General features: G+C 45.6%; 1 protein-coding gene across 2 annotated transcripts in view; it reads left to right on the top strand.

Annotated features, from left to right (window-relative positions):
- Nucleotides 1-10,049: 10,049 nt before the first annotated feature.
- API5 (apoptosis inhibitor 5) overlaps nucleotides 10,050-12,862 on the top strand; it is a 40,829-nt gene continuing 38,016 nt past the window's right edge. For both annotated transcript variants that reach the window (XM_049779664.1, XM_049779666.1), the window contains exon 1: nucleotides 10,050-10,212. In XM_049779664.1, the coding sequence (XP_049635621.1) occupies nucleotides 10,144-10,212 (69 nt within the window). In that variant the 5' untranslated portion in view covers nucleotides 10,050-10,143. The remainder of the gene's footprint in view (nucleotides 10,213-12,862) is intronic.

The raw sequence follows: 12,862 nt of genomic DNA on the forward strand, positions 1-12,862 counted from the left end.
CAGAAAGCTACCACCCCATAGGGTGAGCTATTACTGTAACACACATGCTAGTAAGCACATGGTAAACACTCAATGGATATGTGCTGTCATTATCATCATTAGTTCCATTAAGACCCAGCCAGTCCTTAAGCATTCTCTTTCTCAAGAGAGTCATGCTCTTTTTTTCCTGCTGGAATTTAAAAGCCTTCTTGGAAGACAAATATTAGGTCCCACCAAAAGCTCTCAGAATGTAATTGCTCTGGGGCTAGAGATACAGCACAGCAGGTAGGGCATTTGCCTTGCATGAAGCCAAGCTGGATTTGATCCCCAGCATCCCATATGGTCCCCCTAGACTGCCAAGAGTGACTTCTGAACACAGAGCCAGGAGTAACGTGAGTGCCAGCCACTGGGTGTGGCCCCAAAACAAAACAAACTAAAAAGAATATAATCACTCAGACAGATCCAAAGTACAAAGCAAGGAAAGCATAATGGAGTTGGGTTGATACTTTAAGTCTCTTAATATATATTTAACAGAAAGCTCAACAATTCAACTTCATTTCAAAATTCCAAAATCTATTGATTAGTATATTCCAAGATAGATATCCCAAGATAGTCACAGCACCCCAAATATCACAATTGACTAGAACAAAAGCCACATGATGGTTAGGGAGCTGAAGAGAGGGAAGATAAGGAAGAAGGAATTTTTTTAAAAAAAAAGACAGAAATGCAGGGGTTGGAGAAACAATACAGAGAGTAGGACACATGCCTTGTACATAGGAAACCTGTGTTTGATCCCTGGCACCCTTATTCTTGAGCACCACCAGAAATGAGTAATCTTTGAGGACAGAGATGAGAATAAATCCTGAGTACTACCAGATAGGGCCCCCAAACAAAAGAATAATAAAAAATAAAGTAAATTAGTAAAATAAAAATAAAAGGAGTCAGAGAGATATCTCAAAGGGCTAGAGTACATCCCTGGCATTATGGGTTCTGAATTCTATCTTTGGCATTTACATAGCCCTTCTCAGTATCATGAGGTGTAGATCCTGGTGGCCCCTGGTGCCAATGGAAAGTACCCCCAAGCAAAACTGTATGACCCCAGAAAATTAGTTCAGGTATAAAGGTGCTCATTTTGCATGGATTCAACCTGGTTCAATCTCCAGCACCAAACACATAGTCCCCTTGTTAGGGTTCAAATTGACACCTGGCGTTGAGAGTCAGAGACCACCTCTGATAATGCAAGGTGCAAAAGGGAGCTTGTTTGGTTATACAAGGTCTGAGCTGCATCCTATAAGAGAATTTTGGCAAGGACCCTGAGTCAAATCTTCAAGTCGTTTATATAGAAATGGCAAGCATTAACAGAACTTTAACAGAACAATCATTACATTGTATAGATGTCTTAATCACTGATTGTTTTTGGCTCCACTTTGGTTGTCTAGATTGCTTCGATTCAAACCTTGGTTGTCTAGGGATATTCTGATTCAGACCTTGGTTATCTAGGGATACTCTGATTCGAACCCTGTTTGTCAGGGATACTCAGATTCAGACCCTAGCTGTCAAGGGTTATTCTGATTCAAACTTTGGTTGTTAAGGGAGCCTTTCTCAGATTGAACATTCCGAGCTCACTCAAAACCTACTTCCTTGTTGAAGGACACACTAACTTTGGTTTTATTTCTGAGTTAACTCTTTCTCTGTCTTCAGCTAGGAATGGAAAAGTACAATCTCACTAGGGTTTGGGCTTGTCTTAGACTAGCGTTCTCATCATGGACTTGGGGTGGGGGGGCAAGAGGAAAATCTTTTTTCTTTTTTTTTTTATTTTGAATTATGAGAACAAAGATGCAAAGAAAGAGGACAAGGTAAAGTTACAGTGGAAGGATAATCACCCATAACATAATTCTCAGAAGAAGTCCCCTTGCTTATATCTTAACTTTGAACTTTCAGCCAAAGAACGTTAAGATAGATAAAACAGAATCCATGTACAATTACTTTGTCCCTCAAGTCCCCAGATTGTAACACATTATAATATTTCACCACACAAGGCAATCTAAAGCCATAAAACTTACGTAACTCCTTAAACATTAGAGGCATAGTATTTTTTACATTTCCATGTACATGCATATTAGCTTAAGTTAACCTCAAATTTTAAGTGGGTTTTTTTAAGGATTAGAGTCAAAGGAGCACAGTAAAAACGGTGTTAGAGTGGCAATTGAGGTTTGCATAGGCCCACCAAAATATGAGAAGCATGGAAAGGAATAACCTTGGCCTAAATACAAAGAGATTCTAACCCTTAAGTTTCCTGGCATAAGTCCAACTCTAGGCTCCAGGCAAGTTATTGTCCAATCCATGACATTGTCCATAGTGCCAACACACTTTTCACACAGTCTCTGTTGTTGGTATCATGTTTCTTGTATTAAAGATCCTGGAATCTGCATATCCTACATTGAAGTCATGATGTGGAGCGTCTTCTCGTTCACCTCACCATGAAAGGGCAATGCAGGAAGCCCTGTCCTGTAAGCAGGTTGTTGTTGTTAGTCTTCTCAGTGTTAAGGGAAGTCTCTTTGAGCAGGTCGATGTCTGAGCAGTGGTAGGGTCTTCCGTGGTAGAGGATTGCTTCCAGGTGACGTTATAGACAAACCTGGATGTTTCATGGATGGCTTCCCTGGTTAAGGGTGAATGGAAAATACCCTTTCTTCTGAGGCCTGTGCCAGGTCATTATGTCAATGTTCAGGTGTAAGGTCCCTTTGCACTACAAGATTTGTGTATTCCAATCTCTATTAGATAGGATCTTATTTGTATGTATAGTATTTTCTCATTTTAATGTGCCTATGCAAAAAAGGAGCGATGCCACGTGGCGTTATTGCTGCATATGGGGGACATAAGAACAAGTCCAATAATCCCCATGACATGGTTCTATCATAAGCATTAAACTGGGGGACTCTTTCACCAAAATTCCTTGTTGAACAGCTCATAAAGAGAAGATAAAAGGTGGTTAGAATCGTCATTGTATAAGAAAATATTTAGTAAGACTTATAGTTGTCAGGGAAAAACAAAATATTCTAAAGACATACGTGTCCATTTTATGTCTTTTGAAACAGTTCAGGGTTGTTACACACAATGCACGGCTTAGGACTGTGATTAGGATTGTGCAATACTGAAGTTAAAAAGAGTAATGTGGGTTAGTGATGTTTGGGTGAGAGAGTTACGGAGTAAAAATGAGCTTTGAAGGGGTGTGGAAAAGGGCAGAATACAAAATGGACATTCTGGATACGCAAAACAACATGAAGATAAGGAATACTCTTAATACAAGCAGTGCGCGCCCCCGCGCGGTTTCTTCATATGCAGAGTGGTCAGAAATTGCCAGTGACAAACTTAGTGCAACCGAGCAAATCTCAGCACACCCCAAGTTAGGACCGACCATTTCTGGCCGCCTGGGCTGCCACCCCAGAAGGCCTGGAGGCCGGGGGCAGAAGAGGGGAAGGCTGGGAGCCTATCAAGGCTCCCAGCGCACCCAAGTTAGGGAGAAGGCTTTCCACATGGGGTCTCCCCCAACCCCATGCCGGCTAGAGCTAGCCTCCAGCTCAAGAGAGGATAGAGAGAGAGAGCCGGAAGCCAGGATCTCGAAAATCTTGTTTCTTACACTCTAAGCACCACCCAGAATTGATCCCTAAGTAAAGAGTCAGAAGAAAATTCTGAACACTAGTGGGTGTGACCCAAACAAATAGAAAAGAAAAGAAAAAGAAAAATTTAGGGGCCAGAGAGATAGTACAGCAGGTAGGGTGTTTACCTTCCATGTGGCCAACTTGGATTAATCTACAGCATCCCATATGGTCCCTTGAGCATGCCAGGAGTGACTTCTGAGCACAGAGCCAGGAGTAACCCATGAGAGCTGCCAGGTGTGGCACAAAAACAAAGCAAAACAAAACCAAAAAAAGCAAAAGAAGGAAAATTTCAAAGATACAATTGTAAACCTAATCTCTAAGCAATTTCTTTAATAAACATTGATGAGAAAAGTTTGATTTGCATATTCCTTGGTTTGGGTTTTAATTACTTGTAGGGTACCTATCTGAGACACACCCATTTCTGGGAGGGGTCTTGGGAACCGGATAATAGGTGTGACCTTACCTGCAAGACCCGGCCCATTCCTGGGAGGGGTCTTGGAATAGGTAGATAAACCCGGAAGCCAGGGGATTAAGGGTCTTTGCCTTTTGGCCCTTCTGGGCGCTTTGAGGAAGATGGCTGAAAGAGGATAAGATGCAGGGCAAGCCTAGAATGGCTGAATGCTTGAAAGGTTATGAGTAGGCCACACACATTTGGTGGCTAGGGCATGAATAAAGATAATGCTTCCTGAGGTCTGCCTGCTTGTGAGTTTGTTTACGCCATTCACCTGGGCCTGGGACTTACCGGCTGAATGGGGTTGTGAAGCCACGTGGCCCGGAATGGCATCCATCACCATCCAGCCCCATCCAGCTCAATTATTAATTATATAGCACTTATTGAACATTAATAATTTCAGTTTTAGCATCTGCTAGTGGTGTATACAAGCTGCCATGCAGGCCAGAAAGAAAAAAGAATGTTAGAATGAAAAATATAAAGTTGGGGGGAAGAGGAGCCTTTGGGAGATTTCCAGGAAAAGAGTAAACTCTAGCCTGGTCTCTTTCAATTTCTGGAGGCTGATTCTGATCATGTTCTTGGTTCAGCTAGTCCATAGCAGCGGTGGCTGGTCTTAGTGATGATTTCACATTTTTTGACTTGCACACTGAAGACCTAGGTTTGGTCCCCAACTACTCCATATGATCCTATATGGAGTCCAAAGGTTTCATTAGTGATGATTTCAAATTTTTAAACCACATTTATTGTTTCTTATTTGTTTGTTTGTTTGTTTGGGTCACATCCAGCTGCACTCAGGTTTTGGCTCTGCTGGTTCTGCTCTCAAAAGTCAATCCTGGCAGATACACGGATCATATGGGATGCTGGAATTCGAACCACCATCCATATTGGTTCAGTTGCAAGCAAGGCAAATACTCTACTGCTGTGCTATCTTTCCAGCCCTCTATAAAACCACATTTCTATATTTCTCTTTTTTTGTTTGTTTGTTTGTTTGTTTTGGGCCACACCCGGCGTTACTCCTGGCTGTCTGCTCAGAAATAGCTCCTGGCAGGCACGGGGGACCATATGGGACACCGGGATTCGAACCAACCACCTTTGGTCCTGGATTGGCTGCTTACAAGGCAAACGCCACTGTGCTATCTCTCCGGTTCCTCTATATTTCTCTTTTTGGCTGTTTTTGTATTTCTTTTTTTTTAAATGGTGGTGGTGGGTGGTAGTGGGATGGTGGTGGTGGTGGTGGTGGTGGTGGTGGTGGTGGTGGTGGTGGTGGTGGTGGTGGTGGTGGTGGTGGTGGTGGTCTTGAGGTTGCTTGTTTGGTGTTTGGGCAATACCCAAATGTTCTCAGGGCTTCCTCCTAGCTCTAAACTCAGGAATTATTCCTGGAAGAGCTCAGGGATCATCTGAAGTGATCACCAGGGGTGATCTGGAGTGATCTGGAGAGATCAGGAGAGATCATCAGGGATCATCTGGAGTGAAAACTATACTGAGAAGTGTGCAAAGCAAGCATCCTACCCACTGTACTATCTCTGATCCCTAAATCATTTCCATTTTGTTTGTGTATTTTGTTTATTGTTGCACCACCACCCCTATTTGACTCTGTTACATTCTAGAATAGAATGTCAATAAATACCTGTTGAATGAAGACCCAAAACGCAATTTCCACTCAGTCACTGAGCATGATAGAATGGAATTTCAAGACCCTTTGAACATTTCCATTGGCAAGATGATGCTTGAATTATATCCCAAAGGGTTCTCTTTATGGCCCAGCCTCCTACAACATTCCCTGCAGCTGTGAGTACTCTGTAAGACTTTGTTTTTCTCTTGGGTTTGGGAGATGAGTTTCCCAATCTATGCTCAGAGAGCCTGGGGATCATTCCCAGTCACAATCTACAAGTTGGATGATTCAGTGCTCAGCTCTGACAATATAATGCTGCTTTAGTTCAGCTTGGGCCATCAACACCACCCTGGCAGTACTCAAGGCTTCTAGCTATATATGGGGGGACCAAGTAGTGATAGGGATCAAACCCAAGGCCACAGACTACAAGTCAAATGCTCTGCTACTGAGCTATGTGCCCTGGGACAGTCATTTGACTGGAATGAGCCAATCAGTTCTCCTTTCTGGGACTTAGTTTTTGCTTTGCAAGAATAAAGGGGAGGGTTGGCAAAAATAACCCTGATTCATGGATTAAATACTAAGAGAGGAAATATGTACCAGTCTACAAAATTATATTAAAAAACTGGATGATACAGAAAGGAACAATGAAGGAACTTAATGTTACTTGACTGTGGCTAGGCAAATGACCCAAAGAACTGGAGCACAGATCTTGCATGTAAATGTTGTTTAAAATAAATCACCCATTTATCTGTGTAATAACAAAAAATAGGAACCAATTTACATGTGCCAAGAGTACCAGACAAGTTTCCTGAAAAATGGTTCAACAGCTGGAGCAAGCTTTGCCTGAAGGAAGCCTGGGTTTGATCTCCCATACTAGTTGTTTCCTGAGCACCACTGATAGTGATCCCTGAATGCTCAGTTGGAGTAGTCCTTGAGAAATTCTGTGTGTGGCCCAAGCACCAAAGAGAGCGGGTCTCATAGGACTGGAGTGTATGCTTTGCATGGGTTGATCCTGGTAGCTTAGTGGGTGTGAAATTAGGGACATAGATGAAAAGACGGTCACACTAGTGATGGAATTAGTGTTTGAAAATTTAATGCCAAAATAAATGCATTGGACAACTTGGTAAGTCATGGTGTTATAAGAAAAGAAATTTAATGATTTGAGGAAGTAGATAAACAAATGAATATTGTGAAGCCTGGAGCAGAGACCTCCTCGAGGTAGGTGAACTCAACAAAGTTGAGTAAATTGACATCAATTGGAAATTACACTGTAACTGTCTATCTCAGAAGTCAGGGCAAGTAGAAAGAATGAACTGGACACAAACATTTAAAGAGGCTGGGTGGTAGAAGGAATGAAAGAGCAAAGATTGGGGCCGGTGAGGTGATGCTTAGAGGTAAGGTGTCTGCCTTGCAAGCGCTACAAGGAACGGACTGCGGTTTCAGCCCCCCAAGTTCCATATGGTCCCCCCAAGGCAGGGGCAATTTCTGAGCGCTTAGCCAGGAGTAACCCCTGAGCATCAAAACGGGTGTGGCCCAAAATACCCCCCCCCCAAAAAAAAAGAAAGAGCAAAGATTTTGGCTTCCTCTGGTAAAGTTAAGGGTAAAAGAACTAACACCAGGCATGGAAGGCATTTCTGTTGGACCCAATATAGGGAGGGTATTAACCCTCATAGCCCATCTCTTCAGGCAACTAAATTCTAAGGCTCTATGTTATTTTTTCTTCCCACCCCAGTAGCTGTTAAAGTTGCAGGATTGAAGAAGACGCAGGAACTGCCTTGTTCCTCTAGGTGGGGAATCACCCACCCAGATGAGAAGGACCCCAAGAAGGACCCTGTTGCAAGTCAGCCCCTGAAGAGGTTGACTGATGAGGTCTTTCCCCTCCAGCTCGGAACACGCGTCTGCCACACTGTCCAGCCGACGGTTCTGAGGTGAAACGGCGGGTAAACAGCTCGCAGACAGTCAGGCTTGTGGAAATATTAGCTTTATTCGGTGGACAAGACTGAAGTCCAAAGACTCAGCATAAGTTCCAGCCAAAAGCCTTTCGCCTTCCACAGACTCTTGTTTTTATCCCCCCCTTTTTTGTGGAAATATTAGCTTTATTCAGTGGACAAGATTGAAGTCCAAAGTCTCAGCCTAAGTTCCAGCAAAAAAGCCTTTCGCCTTCCACAGACCCTTGTTTTTATCCCCCAGAATCAGGTACCACCCAATGATGGGATCAGATACCACCTAATGGTGGAAGCAGAATCAGGTACCACCCTAGGTTGGGGGCAGAATGCCAGGTCACACCCTAGGGTAGGGCACAATCACCGATCAGGGTAGGGTCAGTAACATAATAATCACATAAAATGTTTACATACACAACAGGACCCCCCCCTGCAGATTCAATTGACTCAGCTTCCAGAACTTGGGCAGAATGCAGATCGTTGGTACTCCTGCTGACAGCAGTGACCACAAGATGACTGGCTGGAATAAACACCTCCATTTGCTTGTGGACTATACTTGGACTCTTGCCTAGAGTGTGAATAAAGGGTTTGTGGGTCAAACTGTCACCCCGGGAATCCCTCTCCTAAATGTTAACTTACTTGATTTGTTTGGAGTTTTTGATTATGCTCCACAAGATCTTCACTCATTTTATTCAAGCATGCATAAGTACAGTTAAGATGACTGTGCTAAGGACCCAGTATGTGCCAATAGATAGGAATGGGGATGAAGGGACCTTAAGGAGAGTCAAAGATTTGACTCGGGTCCAAGAGAGGAGGAGGAAATGTGAAGCCTAGAGCAGAAGGGACTCCATTTTGTCAACCTAAGGCTAACAAAGGTAAATTGCTATTTAAGTTTCTATCCCAACACTAATGATGTAGACCCCAATGCTCTATAAACCACAATATACTAGACATCTAGACATAAAAGGACATGATGAAACACTCTAGACAAGTCAATCAACTTAAAGGTCAAGACATCCTGTTTCTAGTTCTAAATAATCTGGCTTGTGACCTTCCCTCTGCAGAGTTGCCTTTCTGGAAGGTTTGCCTTGCACGTGGTCAACCCAGGACAGACAGTGGTTCAATTCCTGGCATCCTATATGGTCCCCAGAGCCCAGCAGGAGCGATTTTTGAGTGCAGAGCCAGGAGTAACCCCTGAGCGCTGCCAGGTGTGACCCCAAATCCAAAAAAAAAAAAAAAAAAAAAGTAATCCCTGAGCACTTCTGGGTGTGACCCAACAAAGAAATAAACAAAAAACCCAGCAGACCTCTCCAGTGTTGAATGGAGAACATGAAACATCTTGCCCTTCCTTTAAACACTTCTATAGTGTAAACTATACTGTCAGAAAGGAGAGGGAGAGACAGAGAGACAGAGAGAGTGAGAGACAGAGAGAGACAGAGAGGGAGACAGAGAGAGAAGCAAAATGCCTGCCCCAAATACAGGAGTGGTGGGTAGGTAAGTGGTTGGGAGAAAAACTGGGGACATTGGTGGCAGAAAAAGTGTACTACTGAAGGGTAGTGTACATTGTATGACAGAAACTTAATCATGAACAATTCTGTAATCACAGAGCTTAAATAAAGTAATTATATCTGAAATAAAGGAAAACTTCTATAGGAAAAAAAAAGCACAGAAGTTTAAAAAAAAATTCAGGCAGGAGTGAAAATAGCCCTAGGACACCTCAAGAAGATGTCTCCGAAACAATAAATAAAGCCAAACCCAGAAAAAGTAAAGCAGGAGACAATATAAAACCCTATTGTCTCTTTCATATTGGGGGGGGGGGGAACGGGACAGCATTTCCTGCGGTGCTTGGAAGTCTAGATCATACTAGGGGGTGGGTGGGAGGAACACCCGGGAAAGAAGAAGAAGCCAACCGGGACCAAGGATTGATTGAACCCAGAAAGAGCTCTCACAGAAAACAAAACAAAACAAAACAAAACAAAACAAACAAAAAACAACCTTTTTGTGATCTAGTCTAAACTAGAGCACACCTTTTTTTTTTTTTTTTTTTTTTTGGTTTTTGGTCACACCGGGGAGCGCTCAGGGGTTCCTCCTGGCTCTAAGCTCAGAAATCACTCCTGGCAGGCTCAGGGGACCATATGGGATGCCGGGATTCGAACCATCGTCCTTCTGCATGCTCTACTTCCATGCTATCTCCAGCCCTAGAGCACACCTTAAGGTTGATGCTGGCCGTTCTTCGCACCTCCGACCTTTAGAGGGCGCCACGTATTGCTCTAGAAGCGCGCTTCCGGACGTGCGAGGCCGCTCTTGACGCGCGCGTCTTTTACGTCGACGTAAGGGGCGGAGCCTCGGACGCGCGCTGGGGACCGAAGAGGCGCCACTGGCGGGCGGCAGCTGCTGGCAGAAAGCTTCCGGGGGCGGCTGGGAGCACAGCGCTCGGGCGACGACGTCGGGGGCGGCCCCGGCGACTTGGACGACGCTCGGGGCTTGCACAGCCTCGCCATGCCGACCGTGGAGGAGCTTTACCGCAACTACGGCATCCTGGCCGATGCCACGGAGCAAGTGGGCCAGGTACGTCCCAAAGCCCCGAGCGGCCTGCATTGCCCTGCAGGGCCCGGCGGGCCTCTCGGAGGAAGCGGCCCCCCGGGACTTGAGTAGCTGCCCAGGGAGGCCTTGGGGACCCCCCCCCCCAACACACACACACTCGTTGCTCCTGTTTCTTCTGCTCCACAGTGTTTTCTTCCCCAGTGGCGTCTCTCTGCTGCTCCCCCTCCACCCCACCCCCCCACAGGCCTCCCATCCCCATTGTGGGGTTCGTCTCCACCACCCCCCCAGGACGTGCTTTGCGAGGCTCTCGCCCCCCAAAGGTCAAGAACAACGGATCGTCTTGTCATGAGCATCTAGAAGACCCGAGAAGAAGTTGATCCTCGACAGCCCTGCCATTTTTTTTTTTTCTCGCGCCCGCTATGAATGGTGGCTGTGATTTGATGCTCTGCATGCCTGCTTGCATTCATTCATTCATTTATTCCAAGTTGTCTCAGGGTTCCGGGGTGTTTCTCCCCCCCCACCCCTCCCCAAGTGCCCCTGCCTCCCAGTAAGTAGACGAATCTTTCCCACCCTGGAAGAGGGAATGGAACCCGCCGGGTAAGCTCTTGTACCCACTGACCCTAGGCCCTGCAGTGTCCGTGGCCTGCCTTCCACTCCCCACCTTTGAACTTGGAGAGCTGCAATGATTTGGGGGTGCGCTCTTGTGCTAGTGTTTTCTTTTCTTTCCTTCCTTCCTTCCTTCCTTCCTTCCTTCCTTCCTTCCTTCCTTCCTTCCTTCTCTTTCTTTTCCTTCCTTCCTTCTTTCTTTTTCCCTTCCTTCCTTCCTTCTCTTTCTTTTCCTTCCTCCTTTCTTTCTTTTCCCTTCCTTCCTTCCTTCCTTCCTTCCTTCCTTCCTTCCTTCCTTCCTTCCTTCCTTCCTTCTTCCTTCCTTCTTTCTTTTCCCTTCCTTCCTTCCTTCCTTCCTTCCTTCCTTCCTTCCTTCCTTCCTTCCTTCCTTCCTTCCTTCCCTCTCCCTCCCTCCCGCCCTCCCTTTCTCCCTCCCCACCCTAGAAGAGGGAATGGAACCCACCGGGTAAACTCTTGTACCCACTGACCATAGGCCCTGCAGTGTCCGTGGCCTGCCTTCCACTCCCCACCTTTGAACTTGGAGAGCTGCAATGATTTGGGGGTGCGCTCTTGTGCTAGTGTTTTCTTTTCCTTCCTTCCTTCCTTCCTTCCTTCCTTCCTTCCTTCCTTCCTTCCTTCCTTCTCTTTCTTTTCCTTCCTTCCTTCTTTCTTTTTTCCCTTCCTTCCTTCCTTCCTTCCTTCCTTCCTTCCTTCCTTTCTTCTCTTTCTTTTCCTTCCTTCCTTCTTTCTTTCTTTTCCTTCCTTCCTTCCTTCCTTCCTTTCGTCTTCCTTCCTTCCTTCTTTCTTTTCCCTTCCTTCCTTCCTTCCTTCCTTCCTTCCTTCCTTCCTTCCTTCCTTCCTTCCTTCCTTCCTTCCTTCCTTTTTTTGTGTTTGGGTCACACCCAGCAGCGCCCAGGGGGTTACTCCTGGCTCAGAAATCGCCCCTGGCAGACTTAGGGGACCATATGGGATGGCAGAAATGGAACCTAGGTCTGTCTTGGGTTGGGCAACGCATGCAAAGCAAACACCCTTCCCCTGTGCTATCTTTCCCCCTAGTGTTTTATTAGAATAGGAACCCTGGGTCCTTGTGTTGCAGGTTCCATGCCCTGAGGCTTGAGCTACCACCACCCCACCCCACGTAGATCCACTTGATATGGCTTTGTCTGTTGACACCAGTGTTTGGTGATGGGGAGGCGGGAGAGAGCCTTGGTTTTGGCCAAGGCATAGAAATGGGGGAGACCCTTGCTCCTGGCACTTGGGTCTGTTCCCAGGCACCTACAGCCAGTGCTGGGAATGCAGCAACTGAGTCGCTCTTGTCACTTCGGAGGGAAGTTTGATGTCACCCCTAAAAAAGAATACATCACGATCTGTGGAGTGTGGGTTTAGTCATGAGGGGGCTTTTTGCCCATCCAGAAAAGTGGGGTGCACTGGATTCCATCACCATCAGCTTTGGTCCTAGAAAGAAGCATCACCGTATGTTGTTGAAATGACAGTGGAAAAGTGCTAGGAACTTTGGGGGGTTGGGGAGAGGGGCTCACACCTGGCATTGCTCAAGAACTTACTCCTAACTCTACTCAGGAATCACTCCTGGCACTGCTTTAGGGACCATGTGAGATTCAGGGTATGGAGCCTGCCCCACTGTACATTCTCTGTGGCCTGTTCTGTCTATAAAGCCCAGGCTTGCCCATCGTCTGGACTCGGGTATGCAGGGGAGGGATATGCCTTGAATCTTTCAGGGGAAGATCTCCGTGTCCTTTGCACAGGCTGCCTCATGTATCCCACTCTCACTTTTCTCAAGAGGTCTAAGAGGTCAAAGGTTGATGGACCCCTCCCTGGAGAATGTTAAGGGAAGTTGAAACCCTCTGAGTTTGGAGGCGCATATTTGTGTGCCTAAGTGTGCACTGTGAATAGTTGAGCCATCTTTAATTATAAGTGCCAGATTAGATCGAGAGCTTTTGCCCCAAGAGATTTTTTAATTTTAAATGCCCTTCCTGGGAAAAGAATCTACTATTAATTGAGGAAGGTTGCTTGGTAGACAGAATTTTCTGAAAGACCAAAAAGAGACTTT

This window comes from Suncus etruscus, chromosome 9 (assembly GCF_024139225.1).
Source record: "Suncus etruscus isolate mSunEtr1 chromosome 9, mSunEtr1.pri.cur, whole genome shotgun sequence".
Lineage (NCBI taxonomy): Eukaryota > Metazoa > Chordata > Mammalia > Eulipotyphla > Soricidae > Suncus > Suncus etruscus.